General features: G+C 42.0%; 1 protein-coding gene across 6 annotated transcripts in view; it reads right to left on the bottom strand.

Moving 5' to 3' along the window:
- Window positions 1-26,054, bottom strand: part of PPP1R12B (protein phosphatase 1 regulatory subunit 12B) — a 261,922-nt gene that overhangs the window by 173,618 nt on the left and 62,250 nt on the right. For all 6 annotated transcript variants that reach the window (XM_075528922.1, XM_075528929.1, XM_075528946.1 and 3 more), the window contains exons 2-4: window positions 14,869-14,999; window positions 9,293-9,411; window positions 944-1,103 (exon numbers count right to left, since the gene is read on the bottom strand). In XM_075528922.1, coding sequence (XP_075385037.1) covers window positions 944-1,103; window positions 9,293-9,411; window positions 14,869-14,999 — 410 coding nt within the window. The remainder of the gene's footprint in view (window positions 1-943; window positions 1,104-9,292; window positions 9,412-14,868; window positions 15,000-26,054) is intronic.

Below are 26,054 nucleotides of genomic sequence, written 5' to 3'. Positions count from 1 at the left end.
GGTTGAGGCTATCTATAACACGGGCCTCCAGACACCTTCAAAGAGCTGAGCAGACTGTGAACATCATTCCCAGGCAGAAAGAGAGCACCAATAGAGTGCCACACCCTCTGGAAACCCATCGCTGGTGGAATAGGAAGAAATGGAAATAGTCCAACAACAACTCTAATTGCAAGGCTTTTTAGCAACCTTTTCCTTTGGGAAAGCCTGTCATCATTAAGTCCTTAAGCACGACATAAATCATGTGTGGATGGAAGGAAAAAATGGAACACATAAAATTAACCCACAGCTGTCAAGCTGATTCTGATTCATAGTGACCCTATAGGACAGACTAGAACTGACCCATTGAGTCTCCAAGGCTGGAATTCTTTGCAGAAGCAGACTTCCCATCGCTCTCTTGTGGGGTGACTGGTGGATTCACACACCTGGCCTTTGGTCAGCAGCCACGCACTTTGCTGCTGTATCACCAGGGTCCCGTTAGGTCGAGTCAAAAACCCTCGTATAAATTTGACTTTCTTAGCTCAACAGATTGAAAACTCAGGGTTTATATGAATTAATATAATAAACCCAAAGAAATTATCTAAGCCCGAAGAGGCCCAAAATTCAATTCGCTGCCATTGAGTCGATTCCCACTCATAGAAACATCAATAATAAATCATAGAGTTGGAAGAGGTCTTGTAAGGTGGTCTAGGCCAGAGTACTTCAACTGTGTCTTACATCATACATGTAGGTGAGAAGAGGTATGGTGGGAGGGAAAGGGATCATCCACAGATGAATACCGGCAATATGTGAGATTCCCAGACTAGAGAGGAAACAAACGAGTGGAGAAAAAAGAAGAAGAAGAAGAACACACCATAATTGAAAAGTTAATTCATGCCCTGCTTCCAAAACCCAACTCATCTTCACCCCGTCAGCCAAGCTTCTAAGTGATGCAAATGGACAATACCTGAGAACCTCGGAGTAGCCCTTCGCAGCAGCCACGTGGAGAGCGGTGGCCCCAGAGCGAGCCTGCCTCACATCCTCTATTTTCCCACTGTTGAGCCACTGGCGGGCGTCCTGCAACATCTGCTGTTCCTCTTCTTTCCTTGCTTGCTCTAGATCGGCACCTATAGAAATCAGATCCCACACAGCCAGCATTGAGCCCGACAGGACTCAACACATCATAAATATAACCACAAGCTACAGTGCCATCATCAAATGCACTCTCAGAGGAGCGATGGCACCTCTACACACATGGTGGTCTTACCAGACTTGAACTGTGGGCTGAGGAGCAGGTAGTCGCAGACCCAAAACAGAAGCACATCGAAAATGGTTTCCAATAGAACAAAGGGGCCACAAGTTTCATCTTATAATATTTGTACAGAGCTGTACTTTTCAAAGTCCTTTCACATGTTATACTGTTTAATTTCCCAGCAATGCCTTGGGTGTAAATATAGTAGACATTACCATTCCCATTTAACAAACGAGTAAATAATCATAGAAAGGTTAAACATCTTGCTCAAAGTCATAAACATATATGTGACAAAGCTGGCACAAGCACTCTGATGTCCTGCCTCTGTTGCTGTGTTCCAATCACTATACCTTAAGGCTGGGATTAAAAAAAAATCCTGACTCAGGTATAATATACATTATAGCTTTTCCTGAGTTCATTTTCTCTAAATTTTAGGCATTTTGTGATTGGTGAAATTTGTACAGGAAAACATACACTGTCTGGAATGCATACAATTTAATGACACAAAGACACTATTCAACTTGTGCATTCATTCTTAGTCTACTTCTCTGAGTTGTTCCTCCCTCATTACATAAACTCAGGTTCCTATCCCATGTTTTCCTGCTGCTGTCATTGGTTTGATCCCATAGTTTACAAAGTGTCAATGTAATCAGGTATCGGGCATCAAAGAACAATCAATCATATCATTGTGAATGAGGGGGAGTACAGAGTGGAGACCCAAAGCCCATCTGTAGGCAGCTGGACATCCCCTTACAGAAGGGTCGCAGGGAGGAGACTGGGTGCAGTGTAGCACCAATGAAACATACAACTTTCCTCTAGTTCTGTAATGCTTCCTTCCCACCCACAAACATCATCCCAATTCTACCTTAAAAATCCAGCTAGACCAGAGGATGTACACTGGTACAGATCAGAGCTGGAAACACAGGGAATCCAGGACAGATAAATCCCTGAGGACCAATAATGAGAGTAGAGATACCAGGAAGGTAAGGGGAAGGTGGGGGAGAAAGGGAGAACCGATCACAATGATCTACATATAACCCCCTCCCTGGGGGATGGACAATAGAAAAGTGGGTGAAGGGAGACATCAGTCAGTGTAAGACATGGGAAAATAATAATAATTTATAAATTATTAAGGGTTCCTGAGGAAGGGAGAGAGGTCGGGGGATGGGGGGATGAGGAGCTGATACCAAGGGCTCAAATAGAAAGCAAATGTTTTGAGAATGATGATGGCAACAAATGTACAAATGTGCTTGACAAAGGATGTATGTATGGATTGTGATAAGAGCTGTATGAGTCCCTAGTAAAATGATTTTAAAAATTTGATCCCATAGGGACAGTTCCTAAAAGAATACAGTATGTACCAGGGACAAAGTTATGAAATCTTCTTAGACATAACTATACACCTTGAGGGAATGAGTCAGTTGCTGGGCCTGGGGGCTCAGGACCATGGACCCAGGAACATCAAGGTCAACTGCAATAACAGTGCACAAAGACAATGTTCTATAGCCTGTTGTGTTAAGCAGCCACTGGTGTCTTAAGAGCTTGTATGCTACCATCTAAGATGGAACTGCTCGTCTCTCTCATCTGGGACAAAGCAGGTGAAGAAACTGAAGATACACGGGAGTAATTAATCCAATGGACCATGTGAATTATCAGCCTTCTCAACCACGAGGCCAAAAGAACTAGCTACTCCTATTACAAACCAGTCAGAAAGGGATCACATTAGATGGTTCCCCCATAGAACAAAACTCAGTGTCATTAAAAAACAATCATGTTTACAGGTCAGAGAGAGGCAGGTAGAACCCCTAAGACTATGGTCCACACTAGCCTTTACACCTGGAACGGAATTCGCCCCTTTGACTCAATTTTCATCCACACAACAGACAAAAATCTATACGAGGAATAAGGACATTACACTCATTCAAATAACCAAGCATGGGAGATCAAAAGCGCAGTATTTACCCAAGGACAAAGTTTAGAAAAGTTAGGAAAGGAGGAGGAATGGGAACAGGGAACACAGAGAGGAAGTGGGATAAGTTATGTACATTTGAGGCTTGTAATCAATAACATGAAGCAAAGTATGTATGAATACAATTGAAATTTATTGAATACAAAAATATACTGAATGTAAAGGAAAACTAAGGATCTGCTCTGTAAACCAACTCACAATAAAAAGTTAAAAATAAAAAGGGCATAATGCTCCAGGGAGACTTTTATTTACTAGTTAGGCTAAACTGCTGTTCCATTTATGATTATTTAACAGAACATTTCTGGTTTAAGGGCTAAATATTACCTCAGGGCAATATTTTCAGGGATTCATCAACCCTCTCATGACCCCAGATAATCTAGAATCTATGAAAAATTCAAATTCTGTTCTGCATTTCCTCTCTTCTGATAGAGATCCTTCTACTGAATCTTTAATCAAAATGTTCAGTAGTGGTAGCCTGGACCCCCCCCCCCCCCCAATGCGTTCAGGTTTCCTGGCAAAGGAGGCAGTGGTCCACGGAGGCCATCACACATTCCAGATCCTCTAAGGAGTCCTGCTGGCTCTGTGGCTTAAGCATTTGGGTTCTAAGAAGTCAACAGTTCAAACTCATCAATCACTGTGGAAGAACGATGAGGTTCTCTGATCCAGTAAAGATCTGTAGTCTTGGAAATCCTACTTGGGATCATTATGAGTAGGAATCAACCTGATAGCAATGGTTTTCTGTGTTCCCATATTCTCCTGTCTCTGAATTTCCTTCCTTATTGATCCAGAACGGTGGCCAACGGTTGTGTGTTGGATGGCCCCTTGTAAGTTTTTAAGATCTCAATCTGAAGAAACTGCATGGAGGCTATATCTGACTTCTTCTGGCTGCATAAAGGAGGAGACTCTGACTCTACATTAGCCCTAAGTCGACTGCCACAAGAGAGAGGTCAGGCATCCCCCTGTACCCTACTCTAACACCATCTGATCCTTCCATAACACTCCACTTTTCTGCTGGGTTATCTAATTCATTGCAACGGCCACGCAGAACTCATAGACAGCACTCGATATTATGGGGGTTATTAGGGAAGTTACCACAAGCCAGGATCAGAACCCATTTAGGATACAGTCATTAGTGCACTGCAAAGCCTCTCAGCCAGCAGCCAAATCTTTCACTCTGGTCCTCAACCATGAGGTCCCAGGAAGCCTACTTCTCACTGTGCCTCACACTCTCGTAGTCTTGGCACTGCTCCTGTTCTGTCTCATTGTCTCCTTGCCTTGGCCTCTGGTTGTAGCATGACATGGTCTCTGCTGTCGCCAACACTTCAGACAGAGATTTCAAATGTGTCCATTGGTGGCTCTTCTTCCTTGATGTTCCCAGGAATAATTTCCTTCTGCTTCTGAGATGCCTCATTCTTACCCACTAATCTCAGTGTTTCACACATCCAAATGTCCCACTCCATCAAGGAGATAGACTGACACAGTGGCTGCAGCAATGGGTTCAAACATAACTGTGAGAATAACACAGAACCAGGTAGTGTTTTGTTCCAAGCACACAGGGTCCAGCTGAGTGGGAATAGACTCAAAGCCAGGTAGTAGCAATACCCTCCAATCATTTGGTGAAAGTTACAAAGACACGGATAGAATAGCCATATTAAGAAATTTCACTTCCCCACACAAGCATTATGCAACGAAATAGAGGGTGGAACAGAAGCACTGAGCACATGCATGGGATGTCCCAGGAAATCGAGACACCAGCGCTCCAAACCAAGAAACCAAGTCCCAAGAGGGGTTTGGTTGGACAAAAGCAGCCTTGGTAACTACTCTTTTTATTTTGCTGTCACTGTAAATATGGCTGGTATACTTTAGCCAATTCAATTTCTTATAGGGGTACAACTTAGTGACAGCAACTACAATAATCAGTTGTGCAGCCCTACCCTTTATCAGTGCAATTTCCCCATCATCATCAATCACCCCCTTTGCCTTCTTGCCCCTAGTAACCACCAAAAACTTTTGGGCTCTAGATACTTGTTTCCTCTTGTCTTTTTATATAAATGAGGTCAAACAATATTTGTCCTTGTGAGATTGGCTTATTTCACTTAGCAAGTTCCATCCAAGCTACATGAATCAATCAGGACTTCAAACTGGTTCATTCTGGTTCAACCCCTTGAAAAGCAAAGTATCATCAGGGGATCTAGCGAGAATAAAGTGGCTCAAAGCTGGGTGTTCAGAGTTCTTTTCTCCTACTGGCTGAGTAGTGGGTTCCAATGTAGGCACGTACCACATTTTGTTTATTCAGTCGTCTACTGATGGGCATTTAGGTTGTTTCTATCTTTTTTTTTTGGTTGTTTATCTTTTAGCTATTGTGAATAATTTTAGTTTTAGTGATTTTGAGGTATCATCATACTATTTTCCCCAATGACTGTACCATTTGAAGTTCCCACCAGCAATGGGTAGTGTTACTATATAGTTCCCACATCTTTGTCAACCTTGGTTACTTTTTGTTTATGTGGGAGTGAAATGCTCTCTCATGGTGGTTCTGACTGCGTATCTTTGAGGGCAATGAGCATGGTCTTCCTTGGTGACTTGTCTAAGTCCTTTGCTCTTTTTATGACTGTGTTATTTGTCTTTTTGATATTAAGCTAAGTTTTACATATATTTTGGTTATTAGATTCTTTCCCGATATACAATGGTGCTTTAAAAAGTTCACGAGTCTACAACCATACCACCCTGAACACGCCCAATCTCGTCTAAAAAGTTCATGGAAAAATGGAATTAAGAGATAATGGAAAGATATTTTCTGTCAGTAACTTATATTTTCACTTTTTTCTGGTAAAGTCTTTTGATGAGCAAACATTTTTTAATTTTTATGAGGTCCCATTTGTTTGTCTTTTGCCACTTCTGCTTTTATTATGATAATTTTATCATATATCCATTGTTGAAAGTTAGGCCTGATAGTATTGCCTCTGCTTTTTCTTCTAAGAATATATGGTTTTAATATGCAAATTTAGTTCCTTACTTGATTTTTAATGTTTTTGTGTATGATATGAGACATGATGAGACTCTTCTTTCCCCATCAAATGGGCTTAGAATACACATTGGACGGTGTAAGACATGAAAAAAAAAATTTATAAACTATCAAGGGTTCATGATGGAAGGGGGTTTGGGAGGGAGGGGAAAAAAATGAGGAGCTGATGCCAAGGACTCACGTAGAAAGAAAATGTTTTGAGAATGATGGCAACAAATATACAAATGTGCTTGACACAATGGATATATATATATAGATAGATTGTGATAAGAATTGTACAAGTCCCCAATAAAATGATTTTAAAAAGAAAAAAAACAGTTGCTACATATATGCAAGTTTATGCTAGACTCTCAATTCTTTTCCAGTGGTCTGTCTATTGATATACCAATACTGGGCTGATTTAATTGCCAGAGCTCTACATTATGATGTGATATATTGTGTTAGTCCGGAATGACTAGAGAAACAAATTCACATGCACTCATATGTGCATAAAAAAGAACTTTACACAAAGAGTAATTGTATATTAAGAAAACATCCTAACCCAGTCCAGATCCAGTTCATAAGTCCAATATTAACCCATATGTCTGATACCAGTTTATAAATTCCTCTTCAGACTCACGCAACACATGAAATGGCACCAAATGCAGGAAGATCACAGGTCAGTGGGTGGAAAGTCTTGTGGAACCAGTGGCGGTGGAAGCATCTCAGCACTGGCGTAGGTGTCCACATGGCTCCTCCAGCTCCAAGACTCTGGCTCCATCAGCAATGCTCCATATGGCTTGTCAACAAGAATGCCTTGCAGGAAGAACTTGTGTCCTGCCTCCAGGAAGACAGGAGTTCCCAGAATCCTCAGGAGAAGACCATGCCCACAGAGAGGCCTCAATGGTTATAACCTGAATGACAGGCTAGACTCCACCCCTTTGTTCAAGTTGACAGGAGATTATTTAACTGCTACATATACCTTTGAAAACAAACTACCTCTATCATGTATTTATATGTGTGGGGAAGAATGGTGACTGGAGCTACATAATTCATAGGAGATAAATCTCACACCAACATCAGAATGGGTATTACACAGGTAGGAAGGCAAGAGATTTACAAACTAGCCTATTCCTAGAGGAATTATATATCTACCACCCCACCCCCAAGAAACATTATAGAGAAATTTTATAGGTTTCTCTCTCTAACTAACAACTCTCCACCATGTGAGCTGGTAAGGGAGAAAGGTGAATGTCTGCCTTGATAAAAAAATAATTAAAGGCCCCAACTTCAGACCTAGTGATTTCATGGTAGACCCATTGTAAACCTTGGTCTGCTCCCTTCCATGAGAGTCTAAGACCTACCGAAGGAATGCTTGTCTGATTTGGGAAGAGTAAATATGATTAACTCTTCCAGTAGAACATGCTCCTTATCTACAAAAAGGCAACACTCAAAATAGAAAAAGGTTGTTAAATGAAAATTATTTTTAAAATCTCAGTTTGTTAAAGAGGAAAAATATAAAGAAGTTGTAAAGCAAGTCTTAGGGACTAGCTAGTATACTAGGCATACATTTCTTCGATTCAACAGAGTGCAAAAACTATACATGGGAAGGCAACAGACATAAGCAGTTCCTGCCCAGGTGCATCACTATTTTAAGGCAGGGATTGGCATGCTTTCTATCAAGGGCCAGGAATTACATATATGCAGATTTGTAGGTCATTCAGCCTATCACAACTGCTCACCTCGGCTCTAACAGCACAAAAGCAGCTTCGGCCAAGCATGTAAATCAAATAAAATGGGGCGGCAGGGCTGGGCCCCGATGTTAAAGGAGAGGCCCTGGAGGGTGGTGGCTGCATGGTGGGCTGCTGACTGTAGAGCATCAGCGATGTGAAGCCACCGCTGCTCCCGGAGAGACAGGCAAGGCTGTCTACTCTCCTAGTTAGAACCTTGGAAACCCACAGGGGCAGTTCTGGGTCAGCAGTGCATTTGGGTTTTGTTTTTTTATTCTACAGAATCACATAAGGAAAGCCCATCAGGGCTAATTCTTTGGGATTATGGTGTTATAGTGTAGCTGAACAGAAAGAATTTTTAAAAAATCACTACAAATCAGGTCCACGGAGTTTTACAATGGTGTCAATACATACTTCCTAAGATCTCTGTCTACTACTATTCCCAACATGTTTTAAGTAAAGGAACTCGGTGATCTTTTGTAGAAGAGTCTTGCCCTATTTCTTGAAATGGAGTGGTCCAAAAATACAAAAGAATTCTTAAAGTTTAGCTTTCTTGCTTCAACCAACTACCAGAATAATGTTCCTAATTCCAAAGCAAACTGCTGTTGAGTCCATTCTAACTCAGACCTACCCTGGAGACGGAGCAGAACTGCCCTGGAGGGTCCAAGGCTATCTATCCATCTTTATAGATGAAGCACAAGGCTACACCTTACTCTTACAGAGCCACAGCTGGGTTCAACCTCTCACCTTTTGGTTGACAGCTGAGAACTATAACCACTGGGCCCTTTTCCCCAGCGTCAAACTCAGTTCTCAGCAGGAGAAAATACCCCAAAACAAATGACTTCTATCATTCATTTATATATGTGGGGAAGTATAGTGACTGGAGCTATACAACAATTCACAGCAGATGAGTCTCACGCCCAAACACCAGTACAGGTAATATGCAGGTAGGATGGCAATATATAGTTATAAACTAGTAATAAGTATTAAACTAAATCTAGTCAATACTCAATTTTATATAGCATCTCTGTCTTTGAGTCTGCAATGATGAGTACCAGCTAAGACAATGTGCACATGGTAAGAAACACTCAGGCTCCTATGAGTACACCATCAAAGAATGCATCATCTGCATCGTCAAAGACTGGCACACCACTCCTAACTATATGGTGGTAGACAACCTCTGAACAGCAACAGCAACAAAGTCAAGGAATGACTGGCATTTTACAGAGGGTTGTGTGTGAGTTATGACGCAAATGAAGACTAGCAATGTGCTGCTAGATCTTAGCCGCTCCTGTCAGATGAGGAAAGCTATACACAGCAAAGGGATTGATTATGTGGCTCTCTCCGACACCCTAGGTTACCTTGCTTCTTCACTTGCTCCAGTAGAAGATCCTTCATGGCTGGCTCTTCTGCAAGGTCAGAAGGGACTTCACCTTCACTATTCACAATACTCACACTGGCTCCATGGCTAATGAAGTATCTGTACAGACAAGATCCAGGATCAATATTATCTGTTAAGTCTAATATCAATTTATACACATGCTTCTGGTGTGTGATGCACAACAATGCCTCTGTTCAGGAGTTTTAAATATGGAATACCTCAGCTAAGGTATTCCATTATTAATTTATAAGTCCATTAGCCCTCGGTAATTAGGACTTCCCTGTTTCCTGGCAGGAATACCGCAGATGGATTTATTTCATTGTCATCTTTCTAACACCTGCTCCATCGTCCCCAGTGGATAGCAAGACTTTCTAAACACCATAAAGAAGGCAAGAGGCCACAAAACTCATCCCCCAAGGTCCAAACATCGGTTTCCAAAATAACTTACTGTACTTGTAATATTGGGAATAAATGAGAATCCCAGAAACTATGCAAAGAAGCAAGGCTTTCCCAGTGTCACACTGGCGTTTATTAGGTAGTGTTGTGACTAAGAATAAAGGAGGGAAAGCATGCATTCAAGTTTGCACTAATTCACCTAAATTATGCCTCCACAAACCAATCATTTACACGAAATCTGCACTCTAAGATGAAACTAAATTACTGAAGAAGCAGCAGCATTAAAATGCTAAACAGTTAAGTTCAAATCCAAATACAATGCTTGATCCTGAAGGGAGAAAAATCTGACCATTTCCATAAACCAGGCATCCTCAAACTACGGCCCGCCCAGAACATTTATCCAACCTGCTGGATGTTTTTGCCCTGATTGTTTTTTTACTTCAAAATAAGATATGTGCAGTGTGCATAGGAATTTGTTCACAGGTGTGTTTTTTTTAAACTATAGTCTGGCCCTCTAATGAGTCTGAGGGACAGTAAACTGGACCGTTTAAAAAGTTTGAGGACCCCGGCCTTAAACAGACCCGCACTTTTGATTTCCAAGTGCTTTTACATAAATTACAGCATGAGCCAACTTTACACATCAGGCAATGTGGGAATTATATCCACTTTAAGAAACTGAGACTTATACGTGTTCAGAAATTTCCTTGAAAGTACGCAGTTGGCACATGGCCAGTCTTTTGACTTCAAGTGCAGTTCTTTTCACCTGACCAAGCTCCCCTGGGGCCAGTGAGGGCTCCCACAGTGCAGAGGGCACTGTCAAGTTCTCAGAGCGAGGGAAACCATGCAAATCAGACTTCAACGCGCTCAAGAACTATGTACTGGTCTCCTACTATGTGTTCAAGGTATTGATCTTTTAGACAGTACAGGAGCTAAAACAAGGGAAACCCCCAGTGAGTTGGGCTGACACACTAGCTTCAACAAGGAACTAAAAGCACCAAGGATCATGAAGACTATGTAGGACCAAGTAACACTTCATTCTGTTATATAAAATGTCACCATGACTCAGAGTCTACACTTAGCAACTAACCCCGGGGAGAGGGGGAGAAATAATACATAGCCATTGTTTTCAAAGAATTGACAGGGGAGAGGGAAAAAATCAATACTGACGGAATTAAGAGATGTTTTTGCCTTCTCAGTGCTTAGTACTGGGTACAATAGGGCCTCAATGATGTATAGCTCAATTCCATGTTTACAAAACACAATGGAATTCACAATTCATCCCATTTTTACTCATCTCTCTTCTGCATCCCGTTTCAGAGAAAAACAGACTTTATTCAATCCCTGCATCTGTGTAATTGAGCTAATCAAGTACCAGTCCTCCCTTCATCAATTGCCCCTTCAACTTCACAAATCAGTAATTTCTCTCTTCTGGTTTGTCTCTCTCAAGACAAAGAAATAATAAGCTACACCTCCCCGACACTGAAAAGTCAAAATGCAAACAGTTTACAAAGTTGTTAGCTGCTATCAAATAGACCCCCAAATGACGGCAATCCCAGGCACAACAGAAGGGAATGCTGCTCAGTCTGAGCCATTCCTATACTCAGCTGCAGAGTTGATTGCTATGATTCATAAGTTTTTGTTTATTTTATAGAGTTTCACTGGCTGATTTTGGGGCACTCAACAGTTCCTAGACTGATTGTAGCCTACCTTCCAACCAAAAAGAACCACTTACTACACGCAAATCCAGTCCACTGAGGTCTCATCTACAAGCCGTTTCCTCAGTCTGGATGAAACACCTCCCCTCTTCTTTTCCTCACAGAAAACTTGCCCATCTCTCCTGGTCCCTTGAAAGCACTCTGACTTCATGAAGCCTTTTCCTGGTCCCACCCACTGAATTGCCTCTCTCCTCCCTTTACCTCTACCCCACCCCATACTCTAAAAACAAGCAACAAGCTGAAGTCCACAGCCATCGAGTCAACTGCAACTCCCAGTGACCTTATATAGGGTTTCTGAGGCTGAAAATCTTTACAGGGACAGTCTCATCATACTCCTCCAGAGCAACTGATGGGTTTGAACCACTGACCATGCAGGCAGCAGTTCCATGGGTATCCAATCTCTGTCATAATATGTTCATATCCCAGTGGAACCATGATCACAAACTGAAAGCTACCTGAGGGCAGCGATTGTGCCCTGACACATTGTCTTTTCCCTACTGGCTCCACACAGTGCCTGCATTGCGTGAGCAGGGACATCACTGCTCTGACATCTACCCCACCCTTTACTGGATCAAGTACACTGGCACTTCATGATACAGGCCCCACCTCTCCCCTTTTCTGTAGGATGTGGTTTAGGACTCTTGTTTCTAGAAAGTAATCAGGCTCTCCAAGAAGAGACACAAATATTTTTGCTAAGTGAGACTACTTTCCTAAACCATTTTTAGGAAAAAACAAGTAAAACTTCATTCCGTGTTATCATTTTACCTCAGCAAGGATGAATGCCCTCCTACAAAGTGCTATCTCCTTCACCTCTGTGAGTCACCTGGGCTGTTCAGAAACACTCATTCGATCAATAAGCATGCCCTTTAGAAATAAAGGCTCCGGTCTCTCCTACCTCATCACTGATATAAGGTCTTTTAGGGGTACAATTCTAAAGGAAGAAGAAAGAAAATGAAATGTATTCAAGAACTCAGAATAAATTAGCATCCCAATAAACTACAGAACTAGACTTAATGTTATACCCCTGGGTCAATCTGCTGCTTCTAAATTAAACTCTTACTGGTAATAAAAATATAAAACATCCACCTAACTAGCATTAAGCCACAACTCAAAATAAAATGAGGAAGAAACAGACTCTAGACCTTTTTTTTTTTCATTTTGGAGGAAAAATTACTAAACTAAGTTCAATAAAGGTCATCACAGAATATAAAATCAAATGCCCTCGGCTTCTTCCTGGGCCAATTAAGTGGCCTTTTATCCATTTGCACTCTTGTAAAAGTTCAAGTTCTAAAATAAGAGTGCAAAATATGAGATTTTTAAATTAGAAAATGACACGATGACCAGTGATGGATCTTATCTAAACATTGTGCATAGGTCCCCAAGGAGCTGGTGTGACGCCATGGGCTCAGGCAGAGGAACGACGACGACGGAGCGTGGGCAGCACCAGGCAGTGCTTCCTGCTGCGCAGCACAAGGCTGCTATGCGTCTGAACGGACTGGACGGCCCCTAATGACACAGGGCAGCGCTGTCAAAATGAGTAATATAAACACTCCAGTTCTTTCCTGTTATGCAAAATACCATCTTAGAGACGCGGAGTCAAAAATGATGGTCAAAACCTGCTCAATGATGATATACATAATGAAACATTCAAAGACTATCCTAGCACGAGTCAACCCCTACAATGGATTCTAGTCTACACTCTATCTCCCTGAGCCAGACTTACACACGTCCAACCAGTAATAATTTGTATGAGGAAGCAGTAGCTCTCATTCATGGTAATATTTGTTTGGGAAAAGACTGTGAAGTTCCAGACGTATTCCCCAAGGGGCTGTGTTCATCCACAAAGAAGAGTCACCGAAACTGCTGAGCATTTACAACTCTGCTCTGTGATCAGCCTCACAGAGAGAGAGGAAAGGGGACTCCCTGGTTAGTACCAGTTCAAGTGACCTTAATTCCAGGCGTGAGCTCTGCTTGTTACCTTTCACTTAGGAAAACAAGGACGTCCTTCCATGGAATGAGATCCAGTAGCTCAAACATCACAAACATGCCACCTGAACAAATAATCCGATGTTGATAATGAGGGGCTACAGCTACAACAAGGAGGCCTCATCAGGTTTATGGATAATGGACTTTGTTCATGAACTTTTTGAAACTCCCTTGTATGTTCAATAAATGTTTCTTGGATACCCCAGTAAAAACTGAAATCTAACTCTTCAGCATCTGAAGTGGTTCAGGCTGAGGATCAGAACGTTTCCTATAAGACTCTGAAAGGAACAGAGGGCAGACTGGGAGAGGAAGAGGTGATTGACTTTTTCTAAATTAGAGCAGAGCGAGGACCCAAGCGCGAAGAAGCTGGCATTGTTCATTTCTGTTGGCTTTGGGAGCCATCCAGTCATCCACTCTTTAGAACAAGCAGCCCAGTCAAACACCAGTGCTGCTGCCTAATGTTTCTCTGCCTCTGACTCTCGCTTTGTTCAACTTCTCCCACTGAGTATCCCTGGCTCAAGAGCAAACGCAGAACACAGGCTCTCTCCCAGGGAAATTCGGGCAAATCAGACCCTATGGGAAGTCATCCCCAGGCCTCTTGAGCTGCCAATGTAATTCTCCTGGCTGTTTGCTGAATCAGAGAAATAGAAAAGGGCTTAAAACAAGAAATCTGATTTTCAATGGCCCACTTAATCTCACAACTGTATTTAGGAATTTACCTTATCAGACTAAATTTACCTTAACTGGCTTACACTCACTTTCTGCATTTTAAAGATAGTTTCAAATGCCAAAACCTCTTTCCTATTTAAAAATAACCTCCATGATCATGTCTTCATTCAATAGATTTTTATTTAGTATCTCTCACATTTCAGGTACTATGTGGTCAGGATTCCTTTGCTTAAAGGAGGGACAACTGGATGTCGTAGAAGTTAGTAGCTACTTGTGTCTTATTGAATGAACATGCACACATGATTAATGCAGAGAACATGTCAATTCCTACCTTTTCTTTGTTCCATATTTTATGCTCATTCTGCTATGAACTAAATGAGTTCTGTGCTCAGCAGGGCTGACATTCTCTCTGTATTTGTGCTAAGTACTGGTTATTGTTAAACAATACATCAGGCTTGTAAAGAAGTCCAGAAAAAAAACTCTCCAGCCCTATCCATACGTCTATCCACAGTTGCCAATAAAAGTGAATCAACAGAGCAACAGACAGATGGCACATCTGCACGTGCCACCAAACAGAACTCACTGGGGAAGAGAAACAGACAACTAAAAAACTGTGGATTTGACAGGTGCTTAAAAATACCGTATCAACTATTCCTTAAAGAAAAATAGTTCAACTTCCTGATTTGTAATAAAGAGAAATTAAAACAATTTATGTAGTGCAAATTCTTAGGAGTAAGTTGGACCTCAAAGGTACTCCTACAATGGATCCAGACCCGGGGAACTCACTCACTCTGCTAGGTTGAGATAGCCACAGGAAGCTGCTGCGTGAAGTGGGGTCCAGCCCTCGTTGTCCTGCTGGTTTACATTGGCTCTGTTCTCCACCAGAAACTTCACCATGTCCAAGTTTTCATCAATGCAGGCCTGGAGAGAAAAGTCCATTCATTCATTTAACAAGGATTTATTGAATTCTACTGTGCCAGACACTGCTCTGGTCACTTCAATACAGAAGTTCGATTGGTATATTCATTTGTTTTTCTCAAGCTGCTAAGTTGTCCAGAGTATGACTGTGAGCTTTGTGGTCTTATGCAAGCCCCTCAGTATCACCATGTCTCAGCATCTCAGCTGGGAAGCAGATACAATCATAGTTGGTCTTATGATATTAAATGTGGACGTGATTAGAAAAGTGCTAACAATGGGAATGATATTCTAGCCTTATATTATAGAGAAGATAGCATGTCAGAAACTACTGACTTATTTGTGAATTTTTAAGGAAAATACTCAGAAAAGGTCAACTGCAAGTTTCTCAGTGGGAGGTTGCACGTGAAGGTCTAGAAGGGCTAACCAATCAATGCCTGTTTGGGTAAGAAATGGTAGGGTGAAAAATGGGAGGAGAAAAAATGAGGAGCTCATGCCAGAGGCTTACGTGGTGAGCAAATGTTTTGAGAATGATGAGGGTAACGAGTGTACAAATGTGTTTGACACAGTGGCGGGATGTATGGATAAGAGTTGTATGAGCCCCTAATTAAATAAAAAGAAATGGTAGGGTGGCCACATTCACCCTGCCAAACCTGAAGAAATCTTTTCATGTATTTCCTGAATGGCTTCAAACCATACAGTAAAATATAGTTGTAGCTATGGATGGTTAGAGATCCTTATCTGCCCGCCTATCAGGAAAAAGCAAATGAGCTTTTAAATAGAGGCTTTAGACCTACCATAGACCAAAACTGAACAAGAAACAGTCGTAAACAGTGATGGGCTCTGCAAACTCAAAGGCTGTCTTAATGCACAAAATAACAGGAGAGAAGCAGCGCACAATGACAAGGGCCATCAATTCCCACGTCTTCCAGAATGCGGACAGTTAGAACCTAGGAACAAGTGCGACAGCCTTTTTGTGAAACTTGTCTTTTGATACTTCTCTTTAAAAAAAAGTTAAAATTTGAGCTAAAACTAGTTAATTACCAAGATCAAAATGATTTCCACACTGAGAATATGACCTATTTGCCATTTTCACTGTGGTGATGCTTGTGCTAACGATGCAGAAGCAGCAGTGGATAAAGCTGCTGGAGTCTTAGCGTGAATGCGGCAGGACGCCGCATGGTGCTGGCACTAGTGGTTAAAGGGGCCTGGGGGAGGGTGTGGCTGTTGTGACCTTGACTCCCAACCCTCAAGTAGTCTCGTGACAAATGGTGGAAGGTAGATACAAAGCCCTTCTGCTGCCTCAGAGGGTGACAGTGCTTTCTAGAAATAGTACTGTTTGTACCCAATTGAGTTAGAGATGAGCTAGCCGCTTTTCTGACGAAACACAGTCTTTACTCAAAAGAATGACTGACAGACACATTATGGCTATTCAGACAAGTATTTGACAGTTTCTTACAAAATGAACAGCGAGCTTGTCACATTAAAGAAATGATTGTTGTCAATGACACAATTCAACGATTCTAGTAAAAATTAGTCTTTGGGGGAAGCTGATCTGCTGCAATAACCTTGACAACTCCCCTATGATTACTTCTCTGTTGAAATCAGTGGGAATCGTAATAAATGTGAGTTGCCAATTTATAAGTGAAATGTGCTAACATTTAGAAGATGTGCATAATCAATGATCTCATATTTCCAAATAACCAAGTAATGGTGTTAGAGAAGCACATACGGGTAAAAGATTCAAACTGCAAGATGGACCTAACCATTTTAATGTAAATTTAAAAATCCACAGACTGTTCCAACTAACCTTTAAGAAATAACCACGTACTGGAGTGTAGTATAGTATCTAAGAAGAATATCACAGCTGTCTGAAAGAAGCTATTAAGATAGTTACCTCTTTTCTATTTATGTGAGGCCAGATTTTCTCTACATACTTTAATCAAAACCACATATCAAAATTCTCACAGGATAAAAGAACTCTGAGATCAAACCGTTTGAGAAAAGCTTAAATCTAATATCCCAACGCCATCCAATGGATTCCAACTCAGTGACCCCATATAGGGTTTTCTTATGCTGTGAATCTTACAGGCACAGTCACATCTTTCTCCCAAGGAACAGCTGGTGGGTTTGAATAGCCGACCTTGTAGTTAGAAGTGAATGCTGACCTGACAGCAGCACTAGGGATACAGAAGGATAGTTTGTGGTGATTTTATGAACAACTGCTTCAACAGCAAAAAATTACTGTGGGAAGAATTTATGGGAGAATTCCAGAGGACCTTTGTGACTATATGACTTAAGCAGATACATTTTACCAGCAAACTAATGGAGACTCCCTCCAGATAAACCTCGTGTCAATCCTGTCTAGAAGGTGAGGTGAAAGAGAAATCACTGATTCAATTAAGATTATTGTTTACAAAAAAGCATCCTTGTTAGCTTTATTTCCAAATCATTTGATGTGAATCTTCCCAGACTAGATATAATTTAATGCCTCCAACCTGATCACTGAGGCTTGATGGCTTTTTATAACCAGTATTCATAAAAATCTCTTCTTCCACAAGCAGCTTCAGAAATTAAGTCTCTTCTACAATACTGTCAAGTTTACTAACTCCCCAGCATTCCCCATCCGCTCTTTACCATGCAAAGTATTTCAAAATTATGCTATCACTAAATTGGCTCATGTGCTGTCCACTTGTCAGTCTGCGATCCTAAAGACAAAGATGAGCTGACTCACTGTGGAGTACCTCACTAAGTCCTGTTAACATGGGTTAAGGGGAAGACAATAAACAATACAGGGGAGCTTGGCAAGCATGATGGAAGACACTGGGAGGTTTACAAGGGTTAAAGGCAACAAAGGCAAATACTGTTTTCAACACAGCCCTGCAATAACTGTGATCTAGGAATAGTCCTGTGTGGACTGACATGCAGGCTGATCTGATGTGGAAGGGAGAGTGGGCGTATACCCAGAAATATACATAGGTTTGACATGGATATTTATATATGAGTATTTACCTTTGCTGCAAATATATCGTGGAACACTATGACCGATTCTTAGATATAAGCTTTAAGAAATGAGTCAGTGAGTCTCAGGGCCAAGGACTACAGTGTCGGTGGACACCGCCATCAACTGGCACAGGAGAATTCATAAAAACAATGCTCTACACCCCACTTGGATGAGTAGCCCCTAGGGTCTTAAAATCTCACAAGCTCTCCCTATCTAAAGGAAAGACGTGTAAAGAAAATCAAAAGAGTCATGGAAACAATTAGCCCAAACGGACTAATGGGCCACACAAACATCAGTGTTCACAACCCGAGACCAGAAGCATTACATGGTACCTGGCTACCACCACCAACTGCTCTGAAAGGAATCACATCAGGAGATCCTGGTACATTGAAAGAAAAATGTGGAACAAAACTCAAATCACTAATGAGACCTGCTTGCTGGTCAGATAGAGACTTGGGGAGCCCCCTAGACTATGTGCTTAGTCACCATTCAGGTCTAGAAGAGAACTCACTCCTGTGGCTCAGTTTTCAGCAAAATAGGCACACCAATGAATAACCAACCATTTGAGATCCAAAGGGTGGCATTTATGAAGTTCAGAAGGGTTAGGAAAGGAGGAGGGATGGAAACGGGAAACTCAAGTTGGAAGCTAAATAAGTGGTGGCACACTGAGGGGAATGCAATGAATGTTATAAGCAAACTACATATGAATTTTTAATGTGAAATTGATTACCTGCTCTGTAAGCCTTCACCTAATTCACGATAAGTTGTTGTTTTTTTGTTTGTTTTTTTCCCCCAATTTCTCTTAGTCTTTTATTATATGTTGTTTCAGGTCACACAGTTGGACGGATAACCATACAGTTGGGGTTCAAACCTACTGGCCGCTCTGTGGGAGACAGTGGAGGCTGTCTACTCCCATCAGTATTTACCAAAACTCTCAGACACCCAACCCAGAAATCCTATGAGTCAGAATTGACTCAATGGCAGTGGGTTTGTTTGTTGTTTGTTTAATAGTTGTGATCATATGTGCTTTATAACAAATAAGAATCCATATCTGGGTTTGTTTGTTTGTTTCATTTTTTAATATAGCTGGAATATTTCCCCAAAGTTTTATAATTAGTAAACTTCTGTTTAACGGTTACATAACTGTATAACTTATTTAACAACTTCCTTCTTTTTTCTTTTTAAAAGAACATTTTTTAATAAAGGCATTTAAATGAAAAGCTGGAAATGATTACTTTCTAAAAAGACTCTGTAGTCTAAGGCGAGGAAGGTATTTGGGAAGTTGTACCTATTAAATGCACTCTCTGTCCATGTGAAAATAAATTCCTATATCAAAACAGTCCACTGTGCTGTCTGAACCTGTGTGGACCAGGGCAGTTAGGTGCACTGCTTCCTGCTTGATTGCAAACTTTCCTTGGCTCTGAAAGAAGAACAGTCCTGAAAACTCAGCTTCAATGATGACACCACTTCCAGTGTTTTCAGGATCAGACGGCAGCAGACACATTCCAGAGGGCTTAAACTAAGCCCACCTCGTCCAGGCAGCAAATGGAAGAAAATGTATGTTTTCTTCCCTTTTCTTGTAACCCACTGCTTTTCCTAATCTCTTTTTAACTCTATCCCTCTTTCACCAATCTTCTTCCATTTTATAACACTGTTGTCACGTAAACGGAAAGCCTTCTGGAGTAGAAAGCCCTGTCTTTCTCCCACAGAGCGGTTGGTGGTTGTGAACTGTTAACCTCTGGTTAGCAGCCAAACGCGAAACCACCACACTACCAGATCTCTTTGTAGTGTTTAGTAGCCTTTTTAGGAGGATCACATTTTAAAGATATTTGAAAAACAACTATAAAAAAGAAGTCTAATTTGTGATGAAATTGGGTAGCTCAATCTCCCAAAGAACCATCTTACAGAAAATAAAGCAGGCCAATTGTTTCAATCATTTTCCCAAATGAAGGGCAGTATGTTGTTAAAAGTGTCATCTTTGGAGTCGGACAGACTGGGGTTGCACACCAGCTGTCAATGTGTGTAATCTTGGAGAAAATATCTACTCTAAGTCTCAGCATACTCATCTATAGCATACTCATCTATAGCAAGAATATCATTTACCTCAGAGAGTTTTGTAAGGACTAGAAGAAATAAGTCCTTAGAATACGTGCCTGACCTAGCTGTTATTTCTACAACAATTGTATAGCAAATAGCAATTTCCCCTGGGAAAACCACAAGGTGCACTCACTCCCGGCCCATCGCCTCTACCTTTCCTCTACCTCTGGAATGTCATGAAAAGAAAGCAGTTTGGTTAAAAATGCCTTTGAACTGTCAAGATTTAAAAACCTGTGTGTACCTGCCCCTCCTCCAAGAAGAATTTACTTCAAAGACAGCACTGAATCTGCAGCTCCGGGAGAGGGACATATCTGATTGGAACACACTGGAGCAGATGAAGGGGGAGGATGAGAGAGTGGAGCACATCCTGGCCTACCAGCCCTTGAGGATGATGTTACCGCTCAGAGCAGCCAGTCCACAGAGAAGACCACATGACAAGCCCCACTGTGAGACATGACATCCCTCACTGACCCACAGCCCTACAGGGGACAACACCAGAGACACAGTGTGGGAATTGTACCTGATCTGATCCTGCCCAAAACACTAAGGGGGTAAAACAGAACAGCAAGGGAACAGAGCAGCAAGGTCCCCAGGGAATGCTGAAGGTGGACTTTGGGACCAGGGCGTGGTGCCCCAACAAACTGGGCTGGAAAACACTCCTAAAGGACAACAAACAATCCTTGAACTAACTACAAGCTTTTCTTTCTTGTTGTGTTTTGTTTTGTTTTTTGTCATTGGTTTGTTGTTGTTATTCTATTGTATATAGTTGCTTGGTTTTGCTCTGTCTTGTTTTTGTGCATGTTATTATCTCCGCAGGTCTGTCCAAATAAGAAAGACTGGATGAACAATCTGGAGGAGAAAACAATGGGACCTACAGTTCCGGAGGGACATGGGACAGGGGGAGGTGGGGGGAAAGGTAGTGGTGTTAAACCCAGGGACAAAGAAACGAAAAGTGATCAAAATTGGTGGTGAGGTGGGTGTAGGAAGCTTGGTAAGGCGTGATCAAGGGTAATGTAACTAAGAGGAATTACTGAAACACAGGTGGGGGCTGAGCATGATAGTGGGACAGGAGGAAAGTCAAAGGAAACAGAGGAAAGAGCTAGGAGGCAAAGGGCATTTATAGCGGTCTAAATAAAGACCTGTACATATGCAAATATATTTATATATGAGGATGGGGAAATAGATCTACGTGCATATATTTATAAGTTTAATATTAAGGTAGCAGAAGGACATTGGGCCTTCACTCAGGTGCTCTCTCAATGAAAGAATACTTTCTTCTATTAAATTGGCATTCTATGATGTTCATCTTCCTGACACAAAACACTACTGAAAGTCAAAGCAGGTGAATAAGTAAATGTGGTGAAGAAAGCTGACGGTGCCTGGCTATCCAAAGATGTAGTGTCTGAGGTCTTAAAGGCTTGAAAGTGAACAAGTGACCATCTAGCTCAGAAGCAACAAAGTCCACATGGAAGAAGCACACCAGCCTGTGTGATCACGAGGTGCCGCAGGGATCAGTTATCAGGCATCAAAGAACAAAAAATCAGATCACTGTGTGCTCACCTCCCTGATACGATCACTGAAGACAAATGGGAGCATAAGCAAATGTGTCGAAGAAAGCTGATGGTGCCTGGCTATCAAAAGATATAGCGTCTGGGGTCTTAAAGGCTTGAAAGTAAACAAGCGGCCATCTAGTTCAAAAGCAACAAAGCCCACATGGAAGAAGCGCACCAGCCTGTGTGATTATGAGGTGTCGAAGGGATTAGGTATCAGGCATCATCAGAACAAAAAATCATATCATGGTGAATGAGGCGGGGAGTACGGAGTAGAAACCCAAAGCCCATTTGTAGGCCACTGGACATCTGCTTACAGAAGGGTCTCAGGGAGCAGACGAGCCAGTCAGGTGTGATGTAGCAATGATGAAACATACAACTTTCCTCTAGTTCCTAAAGGCTTCCTCCTCCCCCACTATCATGATCCCAATTCTACCTTGCAAATCTGGCTAAACCAGAGGATATACACTGGTACAGATGGGAGTTAGAAACACAGGGAATCCAGGGCAGATGATCCCTTCAGGACCAGTGGTGTGAGTGGCGCTGCTGGGAGGGTAGAGGGAGGGTAGGTTGGAAGGGGGGAACCGATTACAAGGATCTATCTACATGTGACCTCCTCCCTGGGGGATGGACAGCAGAAGAGTGGGTAAGGGGAGACAGTGGACAGGGCAAGATATGACAAAATAATAATCTACAAATTATCAAGGGTTCATGAGGGAGAGGAAAAATGAGAAGCTGATGCCAGGGGCTTAGGTGGACAGCAGATGTTTTGGAACAATGAATGTACAAATGTGCTTTATACAACTGATGTATGTATGGATTGTGAAAAGAGTTGTATGAGCCCCTAATGAAATGATTTTAAAAACCTGTGTTTAAATCTGAATTGTTTAAATTCTCTAATGTTTAGAAGTGGGGGGGCGGGTGGTGGCAGGCAGTTGTCCTAAATTCAAGATCTGAGATGCACCACTGCACCATGGCGAAGGCAGAAGAGAATCTCCTTGCAGAGGAAACCAATCAACAGAGTTGTATAACACTTAAGCCTTTTGGGAAAAAATCCAGTCATCAAGTTGACTGTCCCATAGGATTTCCTGGGCTATAAATGTCTATGAAAGAAGACTGCTTCTTCTTTCTCCCACGGAATGACTGGTGGGCTCGACCCACCAACCATTCTGCTAGCAACCATACACAACACTTAATACACTATACCAGCAGGCTTCCTTATTATGGCACCTACACTTATGAAATGCTTGTGGATTATCTCTTTTTTAGGAGGGGGGATATGGGGGTTGGCCTTCAGAAGAAGGAAAATGACTAAGGCCATGGAGGAGAGATGCCTGGTCCCTGAAAACCTTCTCAAATTAATATGGACTAAATTTAGATGCCCTTCTGCCCACTCCATCTGCAGCTGTGCTGCTGACTCACCCATGCCTGAAGCACGGAAGATGAACAGGTTTGCCCATCCAGAAAACCTGCCCAGGGCCATGGGCTCCAGTGCCGAGTCTCCACATAGAGTCTCCACATAAACCTTCCACACTGAACTTTCCTTTTCTTAAATAGGACAGGCAGCCACATACGTTTCTGGTGTTACCCATGAAGCAATAGAGAAATTCTTTACATTTAACCCAAATTCCGCTGGGGCATTAGTCTGCTTCCTTTTTACATTCCAGGAGATGCAGAGAAAATTGATGAAGAAACAACTTGTTCTAAGCTCCTTAAGGACAGGAGACATGATTTCATCATCATTCCAAAGAAACTATTTAGAAAAATTGCCAAATAGTAAGTTAGAGCTCCCTAAAGTTGGCACGTCACATTTCTCTGGCAGGGAGAATTTATCTGCAAGGAAAAATTTCTTTATTTTACCAATAAAATGGGCAAGGAGCACTGTGATCTCTTTACTGTACCTGATACTGCTCTCTCTATCTCAAAGGCTAAAGTGCCAGAGTTAAATCTGGGAGTGCAGAGAAGACCTTACAAAACAAAGCCTCCTTGGTGCCCAAAATAGCCTGCAACTGTCACCACCACCAAGTGCTGGCTCCAAGCGCTGACCTTGCTGTTGTCTCAGACTATTGCTACTACTACCTGCCTGCGCCTTAGAACAACCTTCTTCCCCCAAAAAACTTAGATCCAGGTGTTGGGCAGCACCCTTGTTGACATACTACAGGCTGGGTTTGTGCAGTAAAACACCTGCTTGGTTAGCTTTCCAGCCCACACTCTTGATTTTAACAAATCACACTAGCCAAGTTTGGAAGATGGTGCTTATAATGCATGCCCATTCCACACCTTTTGTGGGTTTGTCTTTTATCCTTCCAAAATTTATATAATTCAGGCTTTATATTGTAAACCCTAAGATGCTTAGAAATAACAACAATGTACATAATTTATTTCACATAAATGTTTATCATTCAGCCACATGTCTGGTCCTTTAACTGTCTATGTAAATTACTCAAATACATTGTCAGCAAAGCTGTAATATCAGAGGGCAGGGATCTTTTTCTATTTGCTCATTGATTCATGCACAATATCTACAACAGCACCAGGTATATTGTAGACCCTGAATAAATACTTGGTGGATGAAAGAATGAATGGGTACAGGCATAATGGTTAAATTTTCTGTATATTCAGTTAATTCTTGGTTATCTAGAATAACTCAAAAGTGTTTCTCCATACTATCCAAATTAGTTACATCAAAACCCAAACCTAAGAAGCAACAAAGCCCACATGGAAGAAGCACACCCGCCTGTGTGATCATAAAGTGTTGATAGGATAAGGTATCAGGCATCAAAGACCCAGAACAGAAAATCATATCATATCAAGATGCCACTTGTGAATGAGGGGGAGTGTGTAGTGGAGACCCAAAACCCATCTGTAGGCAATTGGACATGCCCTTCCAGAAGAGTCACAAGGAAGAGAGGAGCCAATCAGGTGCAGTATAGCACATATGAAACATACAACTTTTCTCTAGTTCTTTAATGTTTCCTCCATCCATCATGACTCAATTCTACCTTACAAATCCGGCTAAAACAGAGCATGTACACGGGTACAGACAAGAGCTGGAAACATGGGGAATCCAGGACAGATAAACCCCTCAGGATCAATATTGAGAGTAGCAATACCAGGAGGGGAAGGGGAAGGTGGGGGGAGAAAGAGGGAACCAATCACAATGACCTACCTATAACTCCCTCCCAGGGGGTTGGAAAACAGAAAGGTAGGTGAAGAGAGATATCATTGAGTATAAGACATGAAAAAATAATAATAATTTATAAATTATAAAGGGTTCACGAGGGAGGAACAGTGGGAGAGGGAGGGGGAAAATGAGAAGCTGATACCAAAATGTTTTGAAAATGATGATGGCAACAAATGCACAAATGTGCCTGACACAATGGATGGATGGATGGATGGATGGATGGATGGATGGATGGATGGATGGATGGATGGATGGATGGATGGATGGATGGATGGACTGTGATAAGAGTTGTAGGAGCTCCCAATAAAATGGTTAGAAAACAAAAACAAAAAACCCCAAACCTGACAGCACATCCAAGCATGCATTAGGGCCAGGACAAGGATATTGTGTGAGTTCCCTCCCTCACTTCCATTTTGTATGACCCATGTAGCTCCTTTCCCCTGAAACAGGGAGCTCATGGTGGTCCCCGAAAGGGTACATCCATATCCTAATCCCTGGAACCTACGAATGTTCCCAATTGGGAAAAGGATCTTGGCAGATGTAATTAAGTGAAGAATCTTGAGGTAAGGAGTTCATCCTGGATTATCCAGGTACAGTTGAAATCCAATGGCAATTGTCCTTCTAAGAGAAAAGCTGGGGGGAGATTTGAAACAGGCAGGAAAGGTGGTAACATATGATCACAGAGGCCGAGCTTGGAGGGGCCTGGCCATCAATCAAAGAATGTTGGCAGAAGCAAAGAGTAGATTCTCCCAGAGAGTCTCTACAGGGAGCATGGCCCAATCCAAACCTTGATGTCAGTCATCTGTTGTTTCCAGCCACCAAGCTTGTGATAGCTTGCTCCGTCCATTACAGGAAAATAACACAGCTGGCATAGAATAGGGCAGAGGTTCTCAACCTTCCTAATGCCACGACCCTTTCACACAGTTCCTCGTGTGGTGGTGACACCCCCCAACCATAAAATTATTTTCGTTGCCACTTCATAACTGTCATTTTGCTACTGTTATGAGATGGGCGACCCCTGTGAAAGGGTCGTTCGACCCTCAAAGGGGTTGCGACCCACAGGTTGAGAACCACTGGACTAGGGGTCAGACCGAAAGGGTCTGCCACAACCTCAACTCCTGGAGATCAGCTGGAAACCACCACACCTTCATTTCCGCTATGCTTGCCAGGTGGAAAGCCGTCATCAAAATTAATTACATCACTTTTCAAAAGGTAATTACATTAAA

Source organism: Tenrec ecaudatus, chromosome 1, assembly GCF_050624435.1.
Source record: "Tenrec ecaudatus isolate mTenEca1 chromosome 1, mTenEca1.hap1, whole genome shotgun sequence".
Classification (NCBI taxonomy): Eukaryota; Metazoa; Chordata; class Mammalia; order Afrosoricida; family Tenrecidae; genus Tenrec; species Tenrec ecaudatus.
This window is presented reverse-complemented; position numbering and strand designations above follow the sequence as displayed.